Source organism: Rousettus aegyptiacus, unplaced genomic scaffold (assembly GCF_014176215.1).
Source record: "Rousettus aegyptiacus isolate mRouAeg1 unplaced genomic scaffold, mRouAeg1.p scaffold_m13_p_9, whole genome shotgun sequence".
Lineage (NCBI taxonomy): Eukaryota > Metazoa > Chordata > Mammalia > Chiroptera > Pteropodidae > Rousettus > Rousettus aegyptiacus.
The window spans coordinates 45,868,037-45,893,264 of NW_023416312.1; the positions used below are offsets into that span (position 1 = coordinate 45,868,037).

The window sequence follows — 25,228 nt, forward strand, 5'->3', positions numbered from 1 at the left end:
ATCAGTCACAATCAGCACCACTGAAACAAAAGCATCTGAAATTCAGAAGGAGACATCACTCAACACAGAACTAGAAATAAGAACACAGTTCTCTAAAACTGAGTCTGGAACACTGATCTCTCACATATAAGCTACTGCCCTCATATTTTTTTTAAACACATGAGAAGTGGGATTTGTACTCAGAATTTAAACAATAATAATAATGAGCATATTTAAAAGTGACAAGTCTCATAATGTACAGCAGCAGGGTGACACAGCAGAGGATGGTTATATGGGTCTGGTATGACTTTTGCTTTTTGTATCTACTTGACCAATTCAGTTTATTTCTCTAGTCTCAGCATTCTCATGATTAAACAAAACCTCTACAAGACCTCTACATCTACAAGACCTCTTTTTAGTTCTAAAGTTTTATGAATCTAACTCCTTACTACTCATCAGCCATTACTCTTTCAATGACAACAGATTTTAAAACAAAAGCAGATGGCATTACAGACATGAATGTAAAATAGAAGTAAATGCTTGCTGAAAAAAGTAGGAAATCTAGTCCTCCACCTTCTGAGATGATCACACGCAGTATTCATTCACTCTATGCAGGTAGGCATTAATTGTTCCAAATGCACGTAAAGAAATTTATGTATGGGCTAGTCGACAAGCACATTTTCCTATGCAACTTAACTAGGATTATACAATTTATGTATATAGGAATTATTGTGGCTCATAACTTGTCTTTCATATAGACATAAGGACCAAATGTAATTTATATAACACAGCCCGAGTAAGAATGTATGATTGTCAATTAGAGGAAAAGGTCAGAAACACATTTTCTTTATGGTACCAAGTGAGGAACTGTGTTTGATGACATATGGGCACACAATTTGGTTTTTGAATCCAACTATGAAAATTTCCATAGTAATTACAGAGTCAGCTTATACTTTCTCAATTAATGAAAAACATCTTTGAATGTCAACTTGAGATCACAAGGAAAAATAACTTTACTTGTGAAATCAAATCTGTGCTTCATGACAATACTAATTTAAAAAACTTATATAGTCACATTTTCAAATAACAAAGTCATCAATTATTGTTTTAAATCATTATCTAAACTCATTTTTATGAAATGGAGATAACATTATAGGGTTGTAAAAGCAGAAAAGATTGTATAAACCAGTATCTACATAAAATTCTTGATTATTCATTATTTTATATGTATGTATACATATTCACATTATATATTCACATATAATCATATCACAGACAAAAAAAACATTCTGTAACATCAAATCCCAAAATAAAACATCTGTTACTGATGGCTTATTTACAAAAAAAAAAAAAAAATTCTAACTGCCTAGAATATAAGTACTATATAATAAAGAGTGTGAACTTAAATGTGAAATAAAAGAGCTGCAGAGATGATGTTTTGGCCATTTAAAAATAATTTAAAAAAATAAATTCCACATTAGCTTCATTTAGGATATAAGATTAATAGAAAATAAAGATATAAGGTATGTTCTGAAAGATGAACTATGTGTATGAAAAATATGACTCATTCAGCTTTGGAAAACACAAATGAATTTCAAACAATCTCAATAACTTGAATCAAATAAGCTGAGGGGAAGATAACTTAATTTGGAGGTTTAAATATATATATATATATTTGGAGATTTACAGCATGCATATATACATACACACACACATACAAACAAACATATAGCATTACTACCTTAAAAAGGAAAAAAAAATAACTAGGCTAACCTAGAGTTGCTTATAGAAGCCTGACATTATTGGATGTCAAGGATTTGCTACAGTGTATCAAAATACCAATTTAATATTGACCTTTGTTTATATTGCAGTTATAGTTAATGTCTCACTATTCAGAGGCCTTTTACATACAATCAAGAACCAAGAAGTATACCCCTCTCACCAAAAAAAGAAAAAGTCTTTTCAGCACACAAGGTAGACGTTATAATGCCCCAAAGACTAACCCAACCACTAGATCAGAACTTGATCATGTTAATATCACATTCAATTTCAACATGTTTGGCTATCTCGTTTTCTGGCCCTCTGCAGATTATAAACATTAAGTGGGGAGGGAGGTCAGTGAAAACTGCTGCCAGAAATAACATCCTGACAGCTGTATGAAAACAGCGGGAGGAAGACATAAAATGTAGATACAAGGAATGATAGAAGCAGACGATGTAGAGTCATTTAGAATAGGAACAAATACGCCTAAATACCTTAATAGACTTCAAGGGCATCACTGGATTATGCAATGAATAAAATAAAGTATGTCAACAATATTCCTGTTATAAGACAAAGTTTAAAATGTTTCATATATTCAGTATTGAATGGCAAGGAAATGTATGAGACATGCTAGAAAGATAAATATTAAAAAAAAAAACTAAAAATTTCAAACCTAAAAGAATACATTTCAGCTAGCTGAAGAATGTATTTAGGGAGTATACATACAGCCCACTATGAGGTGCTAAATAAATATTATTGATCAGTGTTTACATACTAATGGGTATTTCTAACTGGCTTTCAAATCTTTGCTATCTAACTTTAATCTCACCATAATGAAAATTCATTTAACGAATCACCTAAAATATTTTTATTCTGAACAAAAGATATTTCCAGTTTCCTTAGAAGGCATTTCTGCTAGGTACTTCTGGTCTGTATGCTTTTGGAGCAGGAAATTATTCTGAAATAAATAAGGGAAATCACTGGCTCAGCTTACTAAGACATGTCTCCAAAGGTATCCATCCATGTTTTGGAAGACATCTCTCTGACTCCTAGAATTTTCTTTAACTCTGGTGATTGATTTTAAAGTAAAAACTAATATTTATTGAATACTTATAAATGCCATATACTGTTCATATTAATTTGATCCTGATAATAATCCTGAGGTAGGTACTATCGCTATCCCTGTTTTATATATAGGGAAGTTGAGGCACAGAGAGATTAAGTAACTTGCTTATGATCAATCAACTAGTATGTAAAAGAGCTGGGATTTGAAACCAGCCTGTGCTCAACTACCACACAATAGCATGTCCTTAGAATGTATCCTGTTAACTGAACTATTTAGTTGACTTGCAAGTACCTTTCATATACATTATTCCCATATAATATCAAGGTAAACTTCAGTTGAGCACTTATGGTTTTACAAGTTTTAAATCAAGCCAAATATAAGAAAATGTAATATCCATAAAAAGTCATTAAACAGCCAGTGAAGGTGAATTTAAGGTATTTTAATGTCTTAAGCACATTTTTGGCCACATAAGACTTTAATATAGCATTTGCTTAGCATAGAATGAAAAAAAAAGTCTAAAACGCATAATTTGTAAAAAAAAATTAAAATTATTGACAAACAAAATACTAATTATATATTCTCTCATTTTATGATGCCTAAAACATAAAAATAAGATTTTCTTTAATAAAGACTACAAGATGAATTTTATGTATTATACTTCACTGAACACAACACAAACATTGAATAATGTGTAATATAAAGTACCACAGTATTGGTCAACCCTGAATTACAATGTAAAAGGTCACAAATTTCTACTCTGTTCTTAATGTGAAGAAAGTAAAAGCTGTTGATTCTAGAATGGACGAATTTGAGCAGTAGCTACTGAACAGAGATAAAGATAACTGAAGTATAATTAGTCAACCAGTAGAAGTGTATGCTCAGAAAGAATAACATAAAACCTTTATTAGGTAGGAGCAGAGTAAATGACAAACTTAAATTCCTCATCTTCTCATATTTAAGTGGAGGTAAAATACCTTTGAAAATCTTTAAAAGGAAAATAAATATTTACATATAGATTGCTATGACTAGTAAAGAATGGATTTTCTAGATTTAGACATCAGTATGACTCAATATTTAAAAGAGAATTTCCCATCTTTTCTCTAAAAGCCATAATTCTATAATAAGTATGTCTAACACGCTAATTTGTCCATGAATATATCTTTAAAATGCATTTCTTTGTTAAACATCTGAACTATTTATCACCAAAGTTCATATAATTTACTCTAAGTTTCATTTTATTACCTATGAGAAATTGGTACAAATCACAAAGTCTCATTGGTATACGGTTTGATTATGTTTGGTTTATTCAGGTATAACTGCATTAGTTACAATGCTTGCCAACATTTATCTTCAAGTGATTCTCCCAATAGGAAGAACAGTGAGTTCATGATTTCATCACTACAGCCTCAATTTTTAGGGCAAGTGAAGGAATTTAGTTTCACTCAGCTGGCAATACTGATTATATGCCTGTCATTTATACAAGGGGACCAAAGTCTAGATGTATTTGACTACTTAAGTAATTGCTTTAAGGGAAAATAAGTCACAATGAAACCTACTTAATGATGAAAAAATATTAAACTTATACAGCGCTTAGAATTTATTCTTCCTAAATACTATAATACGCTCTTTTTTGACTTCTACAAAACAATGAACACATAGATTATCGGCAGCTCAATACTGTAATTAGTATAAATATGAGAAATCCACAACATAGCTAACCTAGAGATATAAAAACAAAAACATTCAGAAAGAATAGCAAAAGTCTTCTCTTAAGAATCCTAATTGAGACAAATTCTTCTGTAGACTTTTTTTTCAAATATGAGTAATATCGAATTCTATCACTCCTCCTTTAAAAGATGGCTTCTTACATCATGAATATTCAGCATTTTCAGTTTTTAGTGCTTTACCTATGAAATAATGAAATTTTTCCGTTAAGAAATAATTACGTAAATTTAAAAAAAACCTGTTTCACTGTGTTCAGGGTATGCGTTATTCAAAAGGTTCAGGAAAAAATAAAAACCTTGTAAGAGATTTAGAATTAAAAGTAGTTAGGGAGGAGAATGACTGTGTAACATTTTAAGCTAAGAAATTTGCCTATAAGCAGAGTTTCAAAGAGGAAAATAAATGAACAAAGAGGTTTGGATATATAAAATAAATATGGGGCACAGTCTCCTTTTTTCCCCCTTTTGCTGACTTGAAACAGAAAAAAATCAAGAGAAAGGGAAGGGTGGTTTAAAGTCTTCTGTGATATTATCAGACTAGTTCTGTTTTAGAAGACAGACAAGCTAATTCATTACCAAGAGCAGAACAACATACGGCTAGTTGTGACATCAATGACTCTCAATTAGGGCAGCAGCGGGAAAATACACCATTAAAGACTTTTAATGCCCAAATTACAAATTACTCCTAAAAGTCTGCGAACAGGCACAAAGCCTAAGAAAAGGAGGAGGGGAAAAAAAGAAGCCAAACTTTAAGTAAGTAATAAAAGCAAGTGAATGACAAAAATGTTAGTTTCTATCTCAGTGTATTTCTTAAATCTTGTTATATGTTAGATCAAAAATTAGCTCCATTATAACTTTTAACTAGTACTTTTTAAATAGCGCATAGAAGACATACAAGGTTTAAAAATGAACATGAACTTAACTTCTTTTTCTCTGGAACAGGGCAAAGTATAAATAATAAATTCAAACATATCTCCTTCATTCAATATTCCTGCTGTAAGCCATACTATTGAGACTAAAAGACCAAAGACGATCCTTCGTATATACTGTGGGTTTTGTATTTATAAATAGATTAAGCTATAGTAAAGATCAACAAGATAATTTTATCATGGAAAAAATAAGCGAGAAAACTGGAGTTGGAGAAGGCTTTAGAAGAAAAAATCTTAGCCATTTTGCTTAAAATAATGTACCATACATTATCAAAAATGTATATAAGACTGGTGGCTTTTTCACATGTGTGCAAAATCTGAACCACTGAGGGGTTTTGACTTCTATGGGATCTTTACAAATTCTTTAGATTAACCCAATTTCTTTTTTTTTTTTTCAATTGAAATATAACTGACATACACTATTATATTAGGCATACATCATGATTCAATGTTTGTATATATTGTGCAACAATCACCACAATCGATAAGTCCAGTTACCCTCTGTTGCCATTCAAAGTTAATAACAGTATTATTGACTATAGTCACTATGTTGTAAAATATATCCCCATGACTTATTTAAAACTGAAAGTTTGTACCTCTGGATCCCCTTTACCTGTTTAACCCATTCCCCAACATACCTCCCCTTTGGCAACCACCAATCTGTTCTCTGTATCTATGAATCCAGTTTTGTTTTGTTTGTTCGCTTGTTTTGTTTTTTAGATTCCACATGTAAGTGAAATCAGATAGTATTTGCCTTTGGCTTATTTCACTTAATATAACATCCTCAAGGTCCATCCATATTGTTGCAAATGACGTGATTTCATTCTCTTTTATGGCTTAGTACTCCATTGCATGTATGTATGTACATACATTTGCTTTATCCATTCAACCATTGGGAGACACTAAGGTTGTTGCCAGATCGTAGCTATTGTGAATAATACTGCAATGAACATAAGTATGTATATATCTTTTCAAATTAGTGTTTTTGTTTTCTTCAGATAAATACCCAGAAGAGAAATTGCTGGATCACATGGTTGTTCTATTTTTTGAGGAACCTCCATACTGTTTTCCATAGTGGTTGCAGCAATTTATATTCCCATCAAAAGTGCATGAGAGTGCCCTTTTCTCCACATCCTCAGCAATACTTATTACTTGTCTTTTTGACAATACTCATTCTGACAGGTGTGAGGTAAAATTTCATTAGGTTTTGGTTTGCATTTCCCTGATGTTTAGTGGCATTAAACATCTTTATGTGCCTGTTGGCTACCCGCATGTCTTCTTTGGAGAAATATCTATTTAGATCCTCTGCCCATTTTTTTTTTAAATCAGATTTATTTTTTTATTTTTTATTTTGAGTTCTTTATATATTTTGGCTCTAAACCCCTTATTGATCTATTCCCATTCAATAGGTTGTTTTTAATTTTGATAATGGTTTCTTTCACTGTACAGATTTAGTCCCATTTGTTTATTTTTGCTTCTGTTGCCCTTGCCTTAGGGATCATATACTCCGCTCCCACCAAAAAACAAACAAACAAACAAAAAACCCACACTGGTAAATCAATCTCGAGGGGCTTACCACCTATACTTTTATTTAGCCATTTTATGGTTTCAGGTCTTGCATTCAAGTCTTTAATCCATTTTGAATTAATTTTCGTGTATGGTTTAAGATGGTGGTCAAGTTTCATTCTTTTGCATATGGCTGTCTAGTTTTTTAACCATTTATTTTTAAAAAGTCCCTTCTTCCATATCTTGGCTATTATAAATAAAGCTGTAATGAACACAGATGTGTATATATTTTTTTGAATTAGTGTTTTGGATTTCTTTGGATAAATACTCAGAAGTGGGATTGTTGCATCATAAGGTAGTTGTAATTTTAATTTTTTAAAGTAACCTCCACACCGTTTTCTGTATTGGTTGCACCAATTTGCAATCCTGCCAACAGTGCATGAGGGTCCCCTTTTCTCTACATCCTTGCCAAGACTTGGTGTTTCTTGATTTATTGATGATCACCATTCTGATGGTAACTAGATGGGAGGGGGGTTGGAAGACTGGGTGAAAAGGTGAAGGGATTACAAAGTACAAATTGGTAGTTACAAGACAACCACAGGGATGTAAAGTACAGTACAAGGAACAGTCAACAATAGTGTTATAACCACATATAGTGGCATGTGGGCACTAGACTAATCAGGAAGATCGCTTTGTAAATTATATAAATGTCTAACCTCCAGGCTGTACACTTGAAATTAATATAAAATATTGTCAAATGTAATTAAAAAATAGAGATTAAAACATCTTTAAAAAATGTCCTTTCCCTATTGTATATTCCTGCCTCCTTTGTCATAAATTAATTGACCATGTATGCATGGGTTTATTCCTTACATCTGAAGTGAACCTCTTACAAGCATCATATAGATAGGTCTTGTTTTTTTAATCCATTCAACTACTCCCTTTTGATGGGAGAATTTAGTCCATTTACATTTAAAGTAATTATTGATAGGTGTGCAATTACTGTTATTTTGTTAATTGTTTTCTGGTTGTTTTATAGTTCCTTTCTGCTCCTTTTTCTTTTTCTCTTGTTTTCTTTCCTTTTACTTTATTGATTTTCTATAGCGTTATGCTTAGGTTCCTTTCTCATTATCTTTAGTGTATCTACCACAGGTTACCAGGAGGCTCACATGTAACAGCCTCCCTCTCTCCTTCCTCCCCCATATATATACTAGCTTCATATATGATTAAGTCACTACCTTTACCAGTGAGATTTTTACTTTGAAGTGTTTTCTTGTTACTAATTAGTACCTTTTATTTTCACCGAAAAGAAGTCCCTTTAACATTTCTTATAAGGCCGGATTAGAGCTGATGGACTCCCTTAGCTTTTGTTTGTCTGGAAAGCTCTTTCTCCAACACTGAATAATAACTTTGCCTGGCAGAGCATTCTTAGTTGGAGGTTTTTGTCCTTTTATCATTATAAACGTATCAAGCCAATCTCTTCTGGCATGCAAAGTTTCTGTTGAGAAATCTGCTCATAGTCTTATGGGGGTCCCCTTGTATGTAAGAAGAAGTTTTTCTCTTGTTGCTTTTAAGATTCTCTCTTTATATGTAAATTTTGGCATTTCAATCATAGCGTGTCTTGGTATGGGTCTCTTTGAGTTTATTTTGTTTGTTACTACCTGGGTTTCCTGGATGTGTTTCCTTCTACGATTTAAAGAAGGTTTTATTTAGCTGTTATTTCAAGTAAATTTTCTGTTCCTTTCTTTATCTCTCCTACTTCTTGAACTCTTATAATGCAAATGTTATTCTACTTGATGTTGTCCCATAGGTCCCTTAAGCTATCTTCAATTTTTAAAATTCCTTCCCCCCCCATGCCCTTTGCTGCTCTACTTGGTAAGTTCCACTGCCTTGATTTCCAGATAAAATGATTCTTTCCTCTGCTCCTAGTCTGCTGTCGAAACCCCCTCTAGAGTATTCTTTTAGCTCTGTTATATTTTTCAGCTTTGTTACTTCAATTTGGTATTTTCTTACATTTTCTATCTCTTTTTTAAGTTCTCACTGTGTTTGTCCATTCTTCTCTGGAGTATGGTGAACATATTTACAAACATTACTGTGAACTGTTTATCAGGTACATTGTTCCTGTCCGATTAATATTTTTTAAAGGGGTTTTATCTTGTTCTTTTGTTTGGAACAGTCTCCTCCTTTTGCTTGAATCTGTTTGTTTCTATTCAATGGCTTCAGACACATGGGGCCCAGAAGCACAATTTCCCTAGCTGCCAGAGACAAGTGCTTAAAGGTTAATCCCTGTATGGGATGCATGTACTGGGGGCAGGGGGTGTCACACAGTTAGCTGTGTTGGGGAAATGGCAGTGGCATGAGGAGGGGCAGGGTGCTCACCTATCTGGTTCTGTTGGGGCTGTGGTGGAAGAACATACCCCAACACCAATTTCGAATGAAAAAATCAAGATGCAAGGAATTAGTAAACTTCTCCAAGTTCAAATAACTAATTTGAAGTAATTCTATAGACTCTTGGGCAAATCTTCTTTCCACCGTACTGGTATTCTCCTTAAGTTTCCTATAAAGTTAAGTTAGAAATTGATTCCCACATTAGGTGCACGAACTAAAAATTAACTTCTTAAAATAACGTTTCTTTTCAATTTTGTGAACATATTAAGATAGAATGCTTATAAAATCTTTGCTTTTTCATTTGCTAGTGGGTATAACGTTTCCAGGTAACTTTAGTTTTTTTTAAACTTTAAAGTTAGAAAATATCACTTTAGAAATAAAACTTTGCATGCAGTTTTTTCCCCCATCAACTCAACGGTATCGAGTGTAATATACATACTTAAATTCTAGGGATTGAAATGGTAAGCCATGGTTCTGTTTTTCATATTGGACAGGGAATGTAAAGCTAATTATGTTATAATTGCTCTGAGAAGCAGTACAGCATAATGATTAAAAGTGCAGAATCCTGAGTTAGATTGCATGTGTTCAAATTCTGCTTCTCTCTTGTACTAATTCTATTACCTTAGGTAAATCACTTACCTTTTTATGTGCTTCAATTTTGTCATCTGAATAATAGACAATGGGGCCTATATCTCACAGAATTGTTGGAAGAATAAATTAAGTTAACCCACATAAAGTAACTTAGAATAGTGCCTGCATATAGTATGTGCTTAAAAATGTTAATTATCATTATTATTAAAACAGAGTATTAACCTAGAGGGAAGGTAAATGTTCTATCTAAATATAGGAGCAAAAGCCTGAGTACATGAATAAGGCTTGGGGAAAGGCTTGGGAAAAGTGGCAATATTTAAACTAAGATTCCAAGGATGAAGAGGCATTTAACTGGTTTGTAAGGCCACCTTAGGTCAAGTGAACAGTACATGCAAGGGCACAAAGGTGAGAGAAAACACAGTAATATTAAAAAGAATAATATTTTGCTCTATGTGGTATTAATAACCCAGAATATTAGCAATGGTATTTTTGATATTAATAGCAGTTGCCATTTATTATATGCTTACTCTTTGCCCATCGCTCTATAAACATTGCTTTATAAACACCGAATCTTTACAACAGCCCTAATTCATTTATATCCACTGGCACACAACATTTAGTAGGGGCTCAATAAATATTTATTGAACGACTACCATCACAGAATGTAAGAAAATTGTTTTCTCTATTGTATGATAGGAAAAAGCCCAGTTTTAGTTGCAGTGTTTATGATTTTTGAAAAAGCCCAGTTGGTGCAGTGTTTATGATTTTTGAACAGAGAGAAAAGTATATGAGGTTGCATTGTTATTATTATTTAAACAATTTTCAGCATCAGCAAAGTAACAGGCTGCTTTATAGGCCCTGAATGAAAAAAAAAAATGTTTGAATCCCTGTTCTGCCACTTATTGAAGTGTGTGATCTTGACAATGTAATTTAACTCCCCAAGCCTTAGTTTTCTATGAAATTGAGCTAACAGCACCTACTTCATAGAATTATTTTAAGAACTGTATGAAAAAAAATGAATGGGGACCACTTAGCCCTGCACTGACTCCCCACAAATCCCTGATGATAGCTATTATTATTACTGTTAGTAGTAGTAATATTACTGTATTTCAATGATAAATATCACATGATCTTGGGCAAATAATTTTGCCATCTCTCTGGCTCTTCTAGGTGGGCCTAAAGAAAATCCAGATAGTACTCTAGGTTACTCTTACCTAGCTGACAGTCCATGTGTGAAATGCGGGAGTGAGTAAACAAAAGCTTGCCTCACCACAAACTACTTTAAGAGATCAAGAAATACAATTCATCCAAACGTGGGGATGTCCTACATTTGGAAAGTGCAGAGGTGCTGCATCACCATTTCTTACTATACAACACTGTACTCTGCAGAATGTAATAAGATGATGAAAGTTCTTTGACTTCTTTACTGATTGTTATATAAATATAATTCTATTATATGAGAAAGATTCTAAGACAAACACATACATATGAAATGTATTTTAGTTAAGCTTCCCCCCAAAATATATTTAAACTTAAACAATGTCGAAATTCCCAGGGGGTGTTTAAAATAGCTATGATTTAACTTAGAAAATATGAAGGTCACAGTATAACTTCACGCTATATATGACTCCAAAATACAAGAGGCATACTATGTTATGTCCTCAATTAGTAGGAAGACTTTTCTGAATAAGCTTACCTGAAAAAGAGGTTTGGGGATGGGAGAGTATTTACAGACATAAATCAGTGAATTAAGCAGGAACATAATTTAGATGACAAAGAAGGAAGGAGCCATGTGGGAAAGAGCCAGCTTAAGATGAATCACTGATTACTATGTTGCAGGGTAATTTGGAAAAGTAGTTTAAAATTTTAGGAAATATTTATCTAAGTAGGAAGATTTGATAATGATGAAGATGAAAGAAAAATGGTCAAATTTAATGACAACTTAAAACATTTTTATATCATAGTAGTCTGGAAATAAACATCCAAACTTGTGGATTCAATTCTGCATAATCGAAATTACAATATTTGGTACAGTATGTCAGTTTTTCATCACACTATCATATGTGTCTGTAATGTGATCTTTTTCATCTTTGTGGTATATCCAATTAAGTATGTTTTTAATTCATAGTGTAGAGAAATCAGAAAATCAATATAAACAAACGGAAAAACATAAAACCCAGTTGCCTGCATTACCATCATTTAGAAATAACCAAAGCTGTGAATGTTTTGGTATATACTCTTTGAAATTTGTTTCCTATAACTATACAGATGTACCTATAAATGCATATATTGGCATGTACATATGTGTATATAAACCCACTCAAATATATCATCCCTAACAAAATAAAATTAGTTCAAATATTTTAACCCATAACAGAAAACTTACATAAGAAAATCTTATATTATCATAATAGGAACTAAAAAGTTTCTTATATACTATTTTTAAGGGGAAGATTATGTCTTATATTTTTCTTGAAGCAGTCCTAGATCATTTTACACAATGACTTGTTTTCATTTAACACTCATTGCTTATATCCTAGTTTATGCTGCATTGCTTTGTTGCTGTCTTTTTTTGTTTGTTTTTAAGTTTACTTATGGTGCTGTTTTTCTCTTCCCAAATAAATTTAAAGCTTCCTGAGGTCAGGAATTATTTCTTTTATCACTTTTTGCCTTGCTCTAAAGACCCAGAATAATGCCTTCTATTTACCATATACTTTAAAAAAAATGCTTAATGAACTGGGAACATACTTGTAACACTTTAAAACTAAGGATTGATACCCTTAATGTTTATATTGTTCTTATAAGTTGATAAAAAAAAACAAGCAATATAATAAAGAATTCACAAAAGAAGGATAACCAAGAAACACTACAAAATGATGTTCAACTTCATGAGTTATTAAATACAAATTTAAACAAAACTATTATTGAACTTTCAAATTGGTAAAGGAGTTTTGATAAGATAATATCCACTGCTGTTGATGGTTTGGAGAAAGATGCACTTGTTTAAAAACTACCACTGGATATAAAAGTTGATACGACTTTCGGAGGAGGGCAATTTGACATTATATATCAAAAGGCTAAAACTGTAGACACTTAGGGACTTCCACTTCCAGAAATATGGATTAAAAATACTTTTCCCTATTCCTCCTGCTAAGTACAGCTACAAATCTTGAACATGTTATATAAAACCTCTGCAAGGTAGAAAGAAGAAAACAAACTGGATAGGGACCTTGAGACCAAAAGAACAAAACAGCAGAGTTCCCTGGGTTTTCTTTTTGCCTCATGTATCTCAGACTGGTTACCAGAAAAACTGGCAACCCAGAAATATCAATGGGCTCAGACCAAAAAAATAAAAAAAATAATAAAAAAAGAAGACCCCAAAGAGAGGCTGCTCTCTCTAGTCAAAGGACTAGGCATTGAGCGACCTAGCAAGACAGAAAAAATTTAGACAATAATTGCTCTACTCCAGTCAAACGCCACAGGAAAACTGAGGTCTCACCTCTAACATTCACCGTTAAAGGCTGACTGGAGAGCCTAGGCTTCCACCTCTCGCCATGATGTAATGAGGTTCCACAACCTCACTCCTGGTGGGGTGGTGTCAAAGAAGGCCAACTACGGTGTCAGGACTTTCATCTCCAGCAGAAATAGGAGTCCCCATCCTCCACAGTGTTAGTAGAGACTATTACAGAATCCTGGATTCACACCCTTACCGGGCAGTAACTAGGAACCGCTCCTCTGCCCCAATGGAGTGGTGTCAGAAGAGGTCTAAAGGAGAGTCAGGTTTCTTACCACTGCTTGAATAATGAGGCCACACCCTCCCTCCTATGGTGTCAGTAAAGGCCATGTGAGGAACAGTAACAAGGGACTCCTTTCTGTTCCTCCTAGCCAGCATGGAATTAATCAAGGCCTATTGGAGAGCTTTTACTACAATTACTCAGCAGTAATGAGGACGTTTTCCAACCTCCAGGTGCTAGCAGAGGCCAAGTAGGGAACCACACTTGACACTACCGCCTGACAGTAACAAGATGACACCCCCTTCTCCCACCAGAGCAGTGTCAGAAAAGGCCTGCTAAAACAGAATAAGATCTAAGCTCCATTATATAATAACAAAAATGCCCAAGTATCAACCCCAAATTACTCATTATACCAAGAACAAGGAAAATCTCAACTTGAATGAGAAAAGACAATTAATGAACAGATGCCAACACGACAGTTATTAGAGCTATCTGAAGATTTAACACAGTCATCATACCAATGCATCGATGAGCAATTAAAATGAAACAAGATAGCCTTAGAGGGGGGAAAAAGTCTCAGCAAATAAATCAAAGATTTAAAAAAGAACTAAATGGAAAGTTTTAAACTGAAAAATATAATTAAAATTAAAAAAAACTTTAATGTATGGGTTCAACAGCAGAATGGAATGTAGAGAGGAAAGAAACGGTGACGAACGTAGAATCACAGAAATAACACAATATGAACAAGAGAAAATAAATTATAAAAAAATGAACAGAAACATGTAGTTTGCTCTCTTCTTGGTGTTCTTTGTACTATCATATCACTGTTACCACTCTGGCAATATTCCTTTGTAAAATCCACTGTGCCTAGCCTGGTAGATTGTTCTTAATAGGTAGAATAAATATTTTTGAACAAAAAAAATGAACAGAACTTCAGAGATATGTGTAACTATAGTGAAAGACTAATAGTCATAAGAGTCCCAGAAGAAGAGGAGAAAGAGGGTGAAGCTGAAAAGTACTAAAAAAAAATAAAGGATGGAAATTTCCTAAATTTGGTAAAAGACATAAACCTGCATTCAAGCTGCATAAATCCCCAATAAAATAAATCTAAAGAAATGCATGCCAAGACACATCATAATCAGACTGCTAAAAATTAAAGACTAAGAAAAAAATCTTGAAAGTAGCCTGAGAGAAAAAAAAAATTACCTATAGGGAAAAAATTCAAATAGCATGGTATTTCTCATTAGAAACCCTGGAGGCCAGAAGGAAATATAGCTTGTTGTGGAATACTACTCATCAATAAACAGGAACGGACTATAGATACATGCAACAAAAGTTGGATGAACCGTAAGGAAATTACACTGAGTGAAAAAGTCAATCTTATAAAATTACACACTGTATAATTCCTTTTATATGACATTTTCAAAATGACAAAATTATTGAGATGGTAAACAGATTAGTGATTGCCTGGAATTAGGTAGTCAATGTGGGAAGGGAGGAAGATAGCTGTGGCTGTAAAAGAGCAATACTTGGGATCCTTATGGTGATGGTCACAAGAATGTATACATGTGATTAAACTGCATACACACATTGTACCAATGTCAAATTCTTGGTTTTAATATTGTAATTTGGTAAAATGTAATTATTATGAGAAACTGGGTGCAGGGTACATAGAACCTTTTTGTACTATCTGAAAATTCTTATGACTCTTATTATTTCAAAATAAAAATAAATCTACATACTTTGACCCAATAATTCCACTCAAAAAATATTTTTTTAAATAATGGATGCTCACAAATATTTACTTATAAGGATGGCTGTTTTTTACAGGGCTATTGAGTAAAAATTTTAATAATGCTTAATCTTTACAGCATGGGATTAAATAAAAATGCCATATCCACAAACACTGAAAATGGTATAAGAGATGCAAAAAGATTTTTGTTGCATTAAGTATTTTTAAAAGCAAATTATAAAATAACATATAAAATGTATTGCATTTTTTGAAAATGTTTACAGATACAAAAAAAAAAACCACGAAGAAACATACATCAAGTGTTTATCATCTCTAGGTAGAGGAATATTATTATGTATCATTAGACAGGGGATACAAAAATATTTCACAAATATAAAATGAATTTAAAAAACCAATGAAAAGTGCAGTTTTATATATTTATCTAAGATGCTAACACAGATAAAAGATATGAAAAAAATTGGTTAATGTTATATGGAGAAATAATGATAAATGTCATGGTAAAGACTTACCTATATCACAAATCACTATAAAAGGAGAAAAACCTCTGAGCTACTTTTCAAATGGAAATTTAGTATACAGCAATATTGGATAAGTCTTCTTCACTCATTTTGTTGGCATCAAGCTCCCACTTCTATCACATTTTTGCCATCTTTTAGTAAACAGTAGCTCTACACTTGAAAACACAGTCAAGTTTTCCTTATTAATCCGCTTCTAATTCCTACAGTAGTGTGAGTAAAATATAAATTTACAGAAGTGAAAATAATTTTAGCTAATAATATTGTTATGTCTCCCTCCTGTGAATTTCTAAAGTCCACTCTTTGTTGGTATCTCTGTTGTTGTAGTTTCGTACCATGCCTCATAGAGTTACTTTTGTGTTTGTCTTATCTGTCCCACTAGATTGTGAGCTCAGTAAGGTCAGGGTCGATTTCATATTCTTCTTTACCTATCCTGAAATGCCAAGCAGAGTACACTGCATTCAGTTAATAATGTCTTGTTCCATAAAGTGTGCAATAAGATTATGAACACTTCAAATCAGGCATGTCAATCTCTGTGTCTTCATAAACCCTATGGTACACAGTTTAGGTCTAGGCATAGTGATGTCTAATGTATACTTGCTGATTTCTACTTACTGAAACATCTTTACGAAATATATAGTAGAAGGCACAATATCTGACAATGCTTGAGATAGCAATTTTAATACATAAAGGAAAAAGAACAAAAGTAGTCCCTAAGTAGTCTCATAAAAAAGAAATAAAATGAGGATTTATATATGGTAGAAGGTCAGTAATTGGATTAAGAATTCTAAGAAAAAGAAAACCAGCGTAAAGAAAATAAATATTGTGAAAAAATGTTTCCAATATGCTTAAGAAAAATTACAAGAAGACTTGGAAACATCACAGAAATTTTCACTGGAGAATAGCAACAGTGCTTGTGAAGATTTAGCCACAGAATATTTAGAGGTTAGTGGAAAGTATGAAGTGACTTATTGTAAAAACATACTATTCTGTGAACAAATATTGTGAATAAAACATATATGTATATATGGAAAAAACTATAAACACGACCCTGACAACTATAAGAATAGCTGCCCTCTTTACTTCCTAAATAAAAACAAAAGACAAATAACCAGAATCTACTGGGCTTACATGTGCCTTTCATGCATGTCATTGTTGAAGAACATAACTCAATGACCCGAACAGCAGAAGTTCCTGGTTCCTCTGCTGGCACTGTCAAAATGGAAATCTTAAAAACAGAAACAAAACATCAGACATAGCTTATAGACTTCATTTTTATTTTTTTTTCTATTCGAGTATATAGTTAACTTCCAAACTGAGTGTCTTTTCAAACACACGTATAACATGTACATGTGCCTTAACATCCAATTTCTACATTACATATTTATATATCATACATAGTGCATTTATGTAATTCATAGACAAGAAATATTCCAAATATCTTTAATATTATTAAATGATTCCAAATATTCTTAATATTATTAAATGACTCACTTATTTTAAAAGGATACAATTATAAGATTACTTTTGAATTATGTACACTCCACTCTTTGAAATCAGATATTAAATCAATTTTGATTATTCATAATAACTAAAAACAGCAGAGTATTAAAAAATGTAAAAATGTTACAAATTTCAAAGATACTGAAACAAGGAAAGTATATGTCAACATATACTACCCAAGTATAGCCAAATATATACCAAAATGTTTCAAAATGGTTTCAAATTAACTTAAGAACTCCATTAATGAAACTAGAAACTCAGTATTAAAAGTGAAATTGAAAATTATTATTAAATAATGTTTACTGATATACAGTATGCTGTCCTAGGCACTACTGATATGCTGCATGGCTTTATATTTAAAAGATTTTAAATGATCATAATGTCAATGTTTCTCTATAGAACCAAGAGCACCAATATTAATTTTCAATCTAATCTTTGATCTGAGGAAGTTATATCATTTCATACAGGAAATAACTTGTTAAAGGCAAAGTCCCATTTTCTTTTACCTGTGAACATTTTGCTTAGATTTTGACTGGTAATGTCATGTTGACAGCCCACAGAGGAAATGCCTATAAGTTCTCAAAATAAAATTCCTTTTTTTTAATATAAAACTCTTTTTTTTAATTTAAGTATAGTTGACATAAAATATTAGTTTCAGGTATACAACATAGTGATTTAACATTTATATACCTTATGAAGTGACCAACATGAGAAGTCCAGTAACCACCTGTCACTGTACATATACAAAGTTACTGCAGTACTATTGAACTGTGTTCCATATACTGTACATTACATCCCCATGACTTATAAGTTTGTATCTCTTAATCCTCTTCACCCTTTTTGCTCATTCTACCCACTGGCCAACCCTCTAGCAACTACAGTTTGCTCTCTGTTTGTACTCTGTTTTGTTTTGTTTGTTCGTTTGTTTAGTATTTTTAGATCCCACATATAAGTGAAATGATATTGTATTTTGCTTTCTCTGACTTATTTCACTTAGCATAATACCCTTGGTCCATCCATATTGTCGAAATGGCAAGATTTCATTCTTTTTTATGGCTGAGTAACATCCCACTACATACATACATTTTATCTATCTATCTATCTATCTATCTATCTATCTATCTATCTATCTATCTATCTATCTATCTAATCTATCATCTATCTATCTATCTATCTATCTATCTATCTATCTATCTATCTATCTATCTATCTATCTCACATCTACTTTGTCCATTTATCTATCAACGGACACCAACGTTGCTTCCATATCATGGCTATTGTAAAGAATGCTGAATTGTACATAGGGTTGTGTATATCTTTTTGAAGTAGATTTTTCAGTTTCTAAGGATGAATGCCCAGAATGTGAATTGATAAATCAATTGCTAGTTCTATTTTTAATTCTTTGAAGAACCTCCCTATTGGTTTCCAAAGTGACTACACCAATTTAGTTTTCACCACAGGACACAATCCCTTCTTGCAACATCCTCACCAATACTTGTTTCTTATCTTTATTATAATAGCTATAGTGTGAGGTTCGAAATAAAAATTCCTTTGCTAACCATGACTATCCTACTGTTATATTACTTGTACGTGCATTTTTGAGTTTAAGATGTCTCAAAAACTGTGTTCTCCATATTCCTCTTAACTCCTTTTGCTGCTGTCCGTAATAGAAAATGTACTTTAGTATTAAAGAGAGAGGAGCCACTAAAACATATATCTAATGTTGTGCTATAATTATCAAATGATTATGACTGAAAACATAAGCATAACTGGAAAGGTTATCTTAAAAACTGCCCCAAGATGTAAGTAGTTCTTTTGTTTCCCGTAACTATCATCCATATATACATATTAAATTTAGATATAATCAGTAACCCTCCACCATAGCACTTTCCATCTCCTGAACTCTGAGAAGGTAATTGTCTTGAATCTCATAGAAATTATAAAAGCCACCAAAAGAGAATTCCCTCAACTCTGTACTACTGCTTCCATAAGATTAATCTAGACCTGTACCTATTCTTTCCTCTCTTTAAGTCTTATAATGTTATTTATGCTTCCAAGATTTTAATAGAGAGAAAAACATACTGGAAACAAAGAAAGGGTGACCAGATGTACATTTTAGACTGATCACTCTAAAGGCTATGTGGAAGATGGAGCATTTAAAGGAGACAAGATTAGAGGTAGGGCAACAAGTTAAAAAGCAGAGATGATGAATTCTGAAACTGGAGCAATGAGAATAAGGACTGAGGGGAAAAGCAGATTGGAGTAACTTCTAGGAAGCCCACTGACAGGATCTGGTGGCTCATGATATGTCAGAGATGGGAGGAAGTTGCTGTTGGATATCAGTGCTATTCAAGAAGATGAGGAACACTGGATGAGTAGTTTTAAGAGGGAAGATGTTGAGTTCAGCTCTGGGTATGTTCAGTTTGAGGGTCCCTGGAATAGATGAGCAGCAGGAAGTTTGGCATGTGAGCCAACACTCCTGGGAGATAATAGAAGTGGCTGGCACCAACAACTATGCAGAGTTGAAACCATGATTACATGGAGTCTAACAGCAAGTATGTACAAAGCAAGAGGTACTGTGGGCTGAAGTGAGAACTCTGAGGAGCCACAATATTTAAAAGGAAGATAGAGCCCATGAAGGAAGCAGAAAAGAAATAGCTAGAGTTATGAAGAGAAACAGGAGAGCGCAGTGTCATGGAAGCCAAAGGAGTATAGAGTTTCAAGAAAAAAGAAATAATCAACATTGTCAAGTGTACCAGAAATGACAAAAACCAAAAACTGTCCTGTGGCTCTGACTATTATGAAGTTATTAATGAACTTAGCAAGAGAAACTGTAGTAGAAATGTGAGAGCAGAAGCCAGGTTGATCTAGAAATGAATAAGAAGGAAGGAATTGGAGGTAGTAAGTATAGATAGTCTTGAAAATATTGATAAGAGCAAGGGAGAGATTAGATACTAGCTAGAGATGGGGGCAAGGTCAAGAGAACATTTTATTTATTTTTGGAACAGAAAATGATAGTATGTGTATATAGGTCGAGGGGAAAATGACAGTAGTGAGGATGGGCTGGAAATGCAGAAGAGAAAGCAGGCATACGGGCTGGTATGTGTGTGTGTCAAGGGCACCTGTGAAAGAGCTTGACCTTGGACAAGGAGAACCCTCTCATTAATCTCTGTCCTGGTGTAGATAAGTTGTGGGTGGTGGGGCAGGAGGTCAAGGGCTATTGTATTTAGTAGGTAGCCTCATTTTTCTCGGTGAAGTGGTGAGCAGGGTTGAGAGGTTTAAGGGAAAGAGGGATGGATAAAATAGTGAAGACCTGGACTAGGCACTGAAGGGAAAAGGAGAGGGGACTATCTGAGGTCAGTGGAAGAGCTAACTAGTGGTGGGTACTAAGGGTCCAACTGAATGAGGCTGGTGCCCCTGACTTTGTGGCAGTGCCAGTCCGTCTGATTGTGTGGTTTTAGACCTCAATGATCACGGTGGAGTTAACAATCTCATCCAGTGAAGGGATTTTCCTCTGTTGATGCAGTGAAAGAACGTGACTAAACAGGAATTGTTGGTGTTGGAGGGAGAAGAGTGCAGATTTACTACTGGGTCTAGAACGTGGAAAAAAAGAAGAGAGGGTAGAAGGGAGATGGTAATCTGTGAGAAAACAGAGAGGACAAGGAACTGGAGGTCTCTCAACAGGTCAATGACCAGGCTTGCTGTATCAATCACTTTCCTTTTCTTCTGGGTATCTTCAACCTGTCATGCTCTATGGCTCCACGTCATCGGCTGAAATATACACTAATCTTTTAAAGAAAAGAAAAACCTTCATTTCCACATCTCTCTTCAGGAACCACTTCTGTCTTACTCTTCACAGCTTAGCTTCTTCAGAATTGTTTCTATTTGCCCTCTTTACTTTTCTGCCTCCCTGTTATTCTTCAACCCATTCACAAAACTCATGGTTTACTGAGAGAGATGGGAATCAAATGGCAATTACAGGATATTGTGATTAATGCTATGATAGCTTCTGCACCAATCGTTGTTCAAACTTGTCATGCTGAGCTAGATGCTGTTTATCTGTCTGTCTCTGTATCCTCCAGACTGCAATCTATGAGGGTAGAGATGCTATTATGATTAGCACTGTCTCTTCACAGTCCAGCACACTGGCTGGCATGTAAAAGGCACCCATTGTTTGCTGAATGATTAAAGTACTGTGCTCATACACATATTTGTTTGATATAGTAAAGCTTCAAATTTAAGAGATTTTAGGAACCTATTTTTAGCAGTGAACATATAGAATAGGTCTGACAGTCATACTTCTGAGTAAACTGATTTTATCAGTAACTATAAAATATGGTCAGAAAGAGAAGGGGGGATACTTCTGGGGCTTAAGTGTTTAAAGTGAGGCAAACTCTAGGCATTAAGACATTCTAGAATTGGAGGTGAGGAGGAGAAAGAGGATACTGAAATGAACAAGAGAAATAAGGACAAATCGGAACTGGAAATGTATGTTGATACTGATTCATAGCAGGCCTAATGGTGGGCTTACCACCAGTGTTGCAGGACTGGTTACCATAAAGTCTCTCTCTCCAAGGTTTTTAAATGAATTCTCTGGGGATTATCTTTTTCTTCCCATAACAACTATTTTCAATTTCATAGACGTAGTTGTCGAAAAACTAGAATTTAGTCCAATTTTCCTAGCATAAATCTGTTACATAAGACACAATTATTTGTTCTGCTGGAAGGAAATCTTTAAGAAACCAAGATTATTACATAATTGCCATTATGTATTTAAAATGCATTAAACATATTAGCACATATGACAGTACATTTATACCATGTTAATTTACACATATCGGACACAGATTAAGTTAGTAAACACATTATTAAAAAGTACAGGACTGAAATTACCTGTTGATCTGAATCTGTTTGCAGTACAGATCTATCTGTAATAAGTACTGCCCTGGAAATTTGCCTGTAATGCACAAAACAGTTAATCGGTGATTCAGATTCCATGGATAAGTTTCATTTACAGTTATATAACCAACAGAAGGCATGTTTCAAAGATTTAAGTAATGATAAAAGTGTCACCTCCCCAAATGGAGCCAAGTTCTACTTTAATCTTTTCTTGGCTCATGAAAGGAGAATGTATGACCTGCAGACAAACCCCAGCTGATGCAAAGAAGTCCAAATTAGGTTAGGCTCCCCCAAAACCAGATGCTATAAAAGAACAGTTGTAACATATTCAATATTTTTTGTTTGGTATATATTAGCATCATACTTGAACAACAGTCATATAGAAGTACCAATGTAATTATATAGCTAAATTTTCCTAAATTTCACCTTTCCTTGGAGTGGGTGAAGGGGTGTCTTACCTGTATTGCACATGCGAGCAAGTGTTCTCAGAAAAGTAACTGTCCTCCACAAGGAAATGCTTAGACATTATTCTCTGACCAAACTGATCTATGATTGCTTTGCATCTATGAAGATAAGCATAGCAAGAAAGTTCTCATTGATGATTAAATAACTGAACCAATGAACATAATCAGTTACCAATTTTGAATTTAAAACCAATTTCTTGGAAGATAAGATTTAAAAAATGTGTACAATTTCACAAAACAGACACTAAACTAGAGGATATATGTTAAACTATAAAGTAAGTGTAGGATCGAACTTACTTATTTTGAACAGCATTAACGAGTAACGATAAAGTTCGGACAAGTATTATAATTTAAGTTTTTCTAATGTTTAGGAACACAGAAGCTTTTCTTTTGTTTAAGAAAAAAAAGGCTCTTTTTTTGTCTTTAATACTAAGGAAAGGGGGAGAGAAAAGAAGATTAAATATCTTGCTGTATCATTCACAGCCTGTAAAAGCTACTAAAGGCTTTTTATTTTTCTGTTAAGTGTTGCTTTCTCTTTTGTTAAAGAATAGCTATTTGGTCACACGTGTGATAATTTTTTTTTTTAATACAGAAAGGACTAGAGCTTCTTTTAATATCTGTTTCCACTTTACTTCAAAGGATGATCATAGAAAGAGTTCTTTCAAGTGATTTTTCCAAATAAGGAAAACACTTATGCATGGACATTATCAGGTCTCTGTCATCTGATATGTGTTAGGGCAATGAATCATACAGAACCCTCCATTGACCTTCTTTCAATGTGTCTAGATAAAAGGATGAAAATTAGAATCCATCTCCCTTGCAGCGCCACAAGTTATAAATGTACTTTATAGGGCTCATTATCTAAACTAATGGACTAAGGGCAACATCCTTGAAATGGACTTACCAGCACTGACAAAGCCAGTGTGCAATATTTCAGGAACTATATGCAAATGCATGTGTGTTTGCTGTGTCTTTTTATTATGGAAACATTACAACTTACTTTTGTTATAGTTTCTCCTTTGGGGACCAGAATTGTTTTATTAGAAATACACTTATATGTTGTTCCTCATAAAATGCAAGCAAATGATTTCAAACTTGTACCATATTTTAAATATACTAGTATAAAGTATGCTATATCACTCTAAAATTAAGCCAAATGAGAGTTATGTACCCAGCATAAAGGCATTAAGAATAAAATGGTAAATTTCAGAACAATAGAGAGAACAAGAGGGAGATAAATTTAATGTGTATTTTCTAAAGGCAGATATGCTGGAATTCTTGAATAAATGACATGCCACTGTTGTCAGGATAGAGTACGGTATCTCATGATGTTAGATATATATATAGATATATATATATATATATATATATATATATATATATATATATAAAATATATTTTAATCAGTTAACCACATATTAATACATAACATAATTAATATGTTATATTACATTAATATTTGTGTTTTTCCTATCTCACCTCTACTTTCTTATCTCCTCACATTTCACTGAAAGCTCTTGCCTTATAATATACTTAACTAAAAAGATATAAGGTATTTATACCTCAATACAATATTTTTCAAAATAATTATTCAAAAAGTAAAAAGAATGTTTTAAAACATTCATATATAATTTAAAACACAAGGTACCTTAGGCAATGGAAAAGAGAAGTCTGCTGACCTGTCATGAAACACTGATTGCCATTTATCCTGAAAGCACTGACAAGCTTTTTTTTTCTTACCTTTAACTCAGAGACTATCTAAAGTCAAGAGAGAATACTCTGGGCAGAACAAATAAAAAAGTAGGTATTAAACTCTTCTCTATCTTAATAGGGATTTGGGTTATACAGATATATCATTTGTTAAAACTCAGCTAATGAGTATTTAAGATCTGGGCACTTCGCTGTATGTGAATTTTATATCAAAAGAAAAAGTGAAAAATAAGTACTAAATGCTAGTTAATAATATGCATGCTGGGGTGTTTATGGGGGATTGTACTGATATCTGGAATCTACTGTGAAATGCTTTAGGTAAAAAGATGAATAGAGGGATGAACATTTGGGTAAATACATGATTAAGCAAGTGTATTAAAATTTCAGTTGTAGAATCTAAGTGGTGGATATACAGGTGTTCACCCTTGAATTCTTTCAAATTGGTGTAGAGTTAAAATTTTTCATCAGGAAATGATGGAATAAAATTGGAGGAGAGGGTAAACTGATGTTAGCATAAATACTGGACTCTCAGTCTTTGCAAAAAGCTCACATTTTAATAAATCACACTATTAAACCTGGCCATAAGCTATGGAGACCTTCTTGTTTTGTAGGATTCAAAACTCTAACAGGACTGTTCAATGGTACCTACAACTTTGGTGAGAGGTAGACATTGGTTTCAGAAGTTATGGTATTAGAAGGAACTACTGGG

The 25,228-nt window shown here is 33.3% G+C and overlaps 1 protein-coding gene across 4 annotated transcripts in view; it reads right to left on the bottom strand.

The window, feature by feature from the left end:
• The window catches only part of CHM (CHM Rab escort protein), a 190,979-nt gene that overhangs the window by 21,196 nt on the left and 144,555 nt on the right, over positions 1-25,228 (bottom strand). For all 4 annotated transcript variants that reach the window (XM_016129964.2, XM_016129961.2, XM_036226400.1 and 1 more), the window contains 3 exons: positions 22,804-22,908; positions 22,340-22,403; positions 17,075-17,171 (listed from right to left, as the gene is read on the bottom strand). In XM_016129964.2, coding sequence (XP_015985450.1) covers positions 17,075-17,171; positions 22,340-22,403; positions 22,804-22,908 — 266 coding nt within the window. The remainder of the gene's footprint in view (positions 1-17,074; positions 17,172-22,339; positions 22,404-22,803; positions 22,909-25,228) is intronic.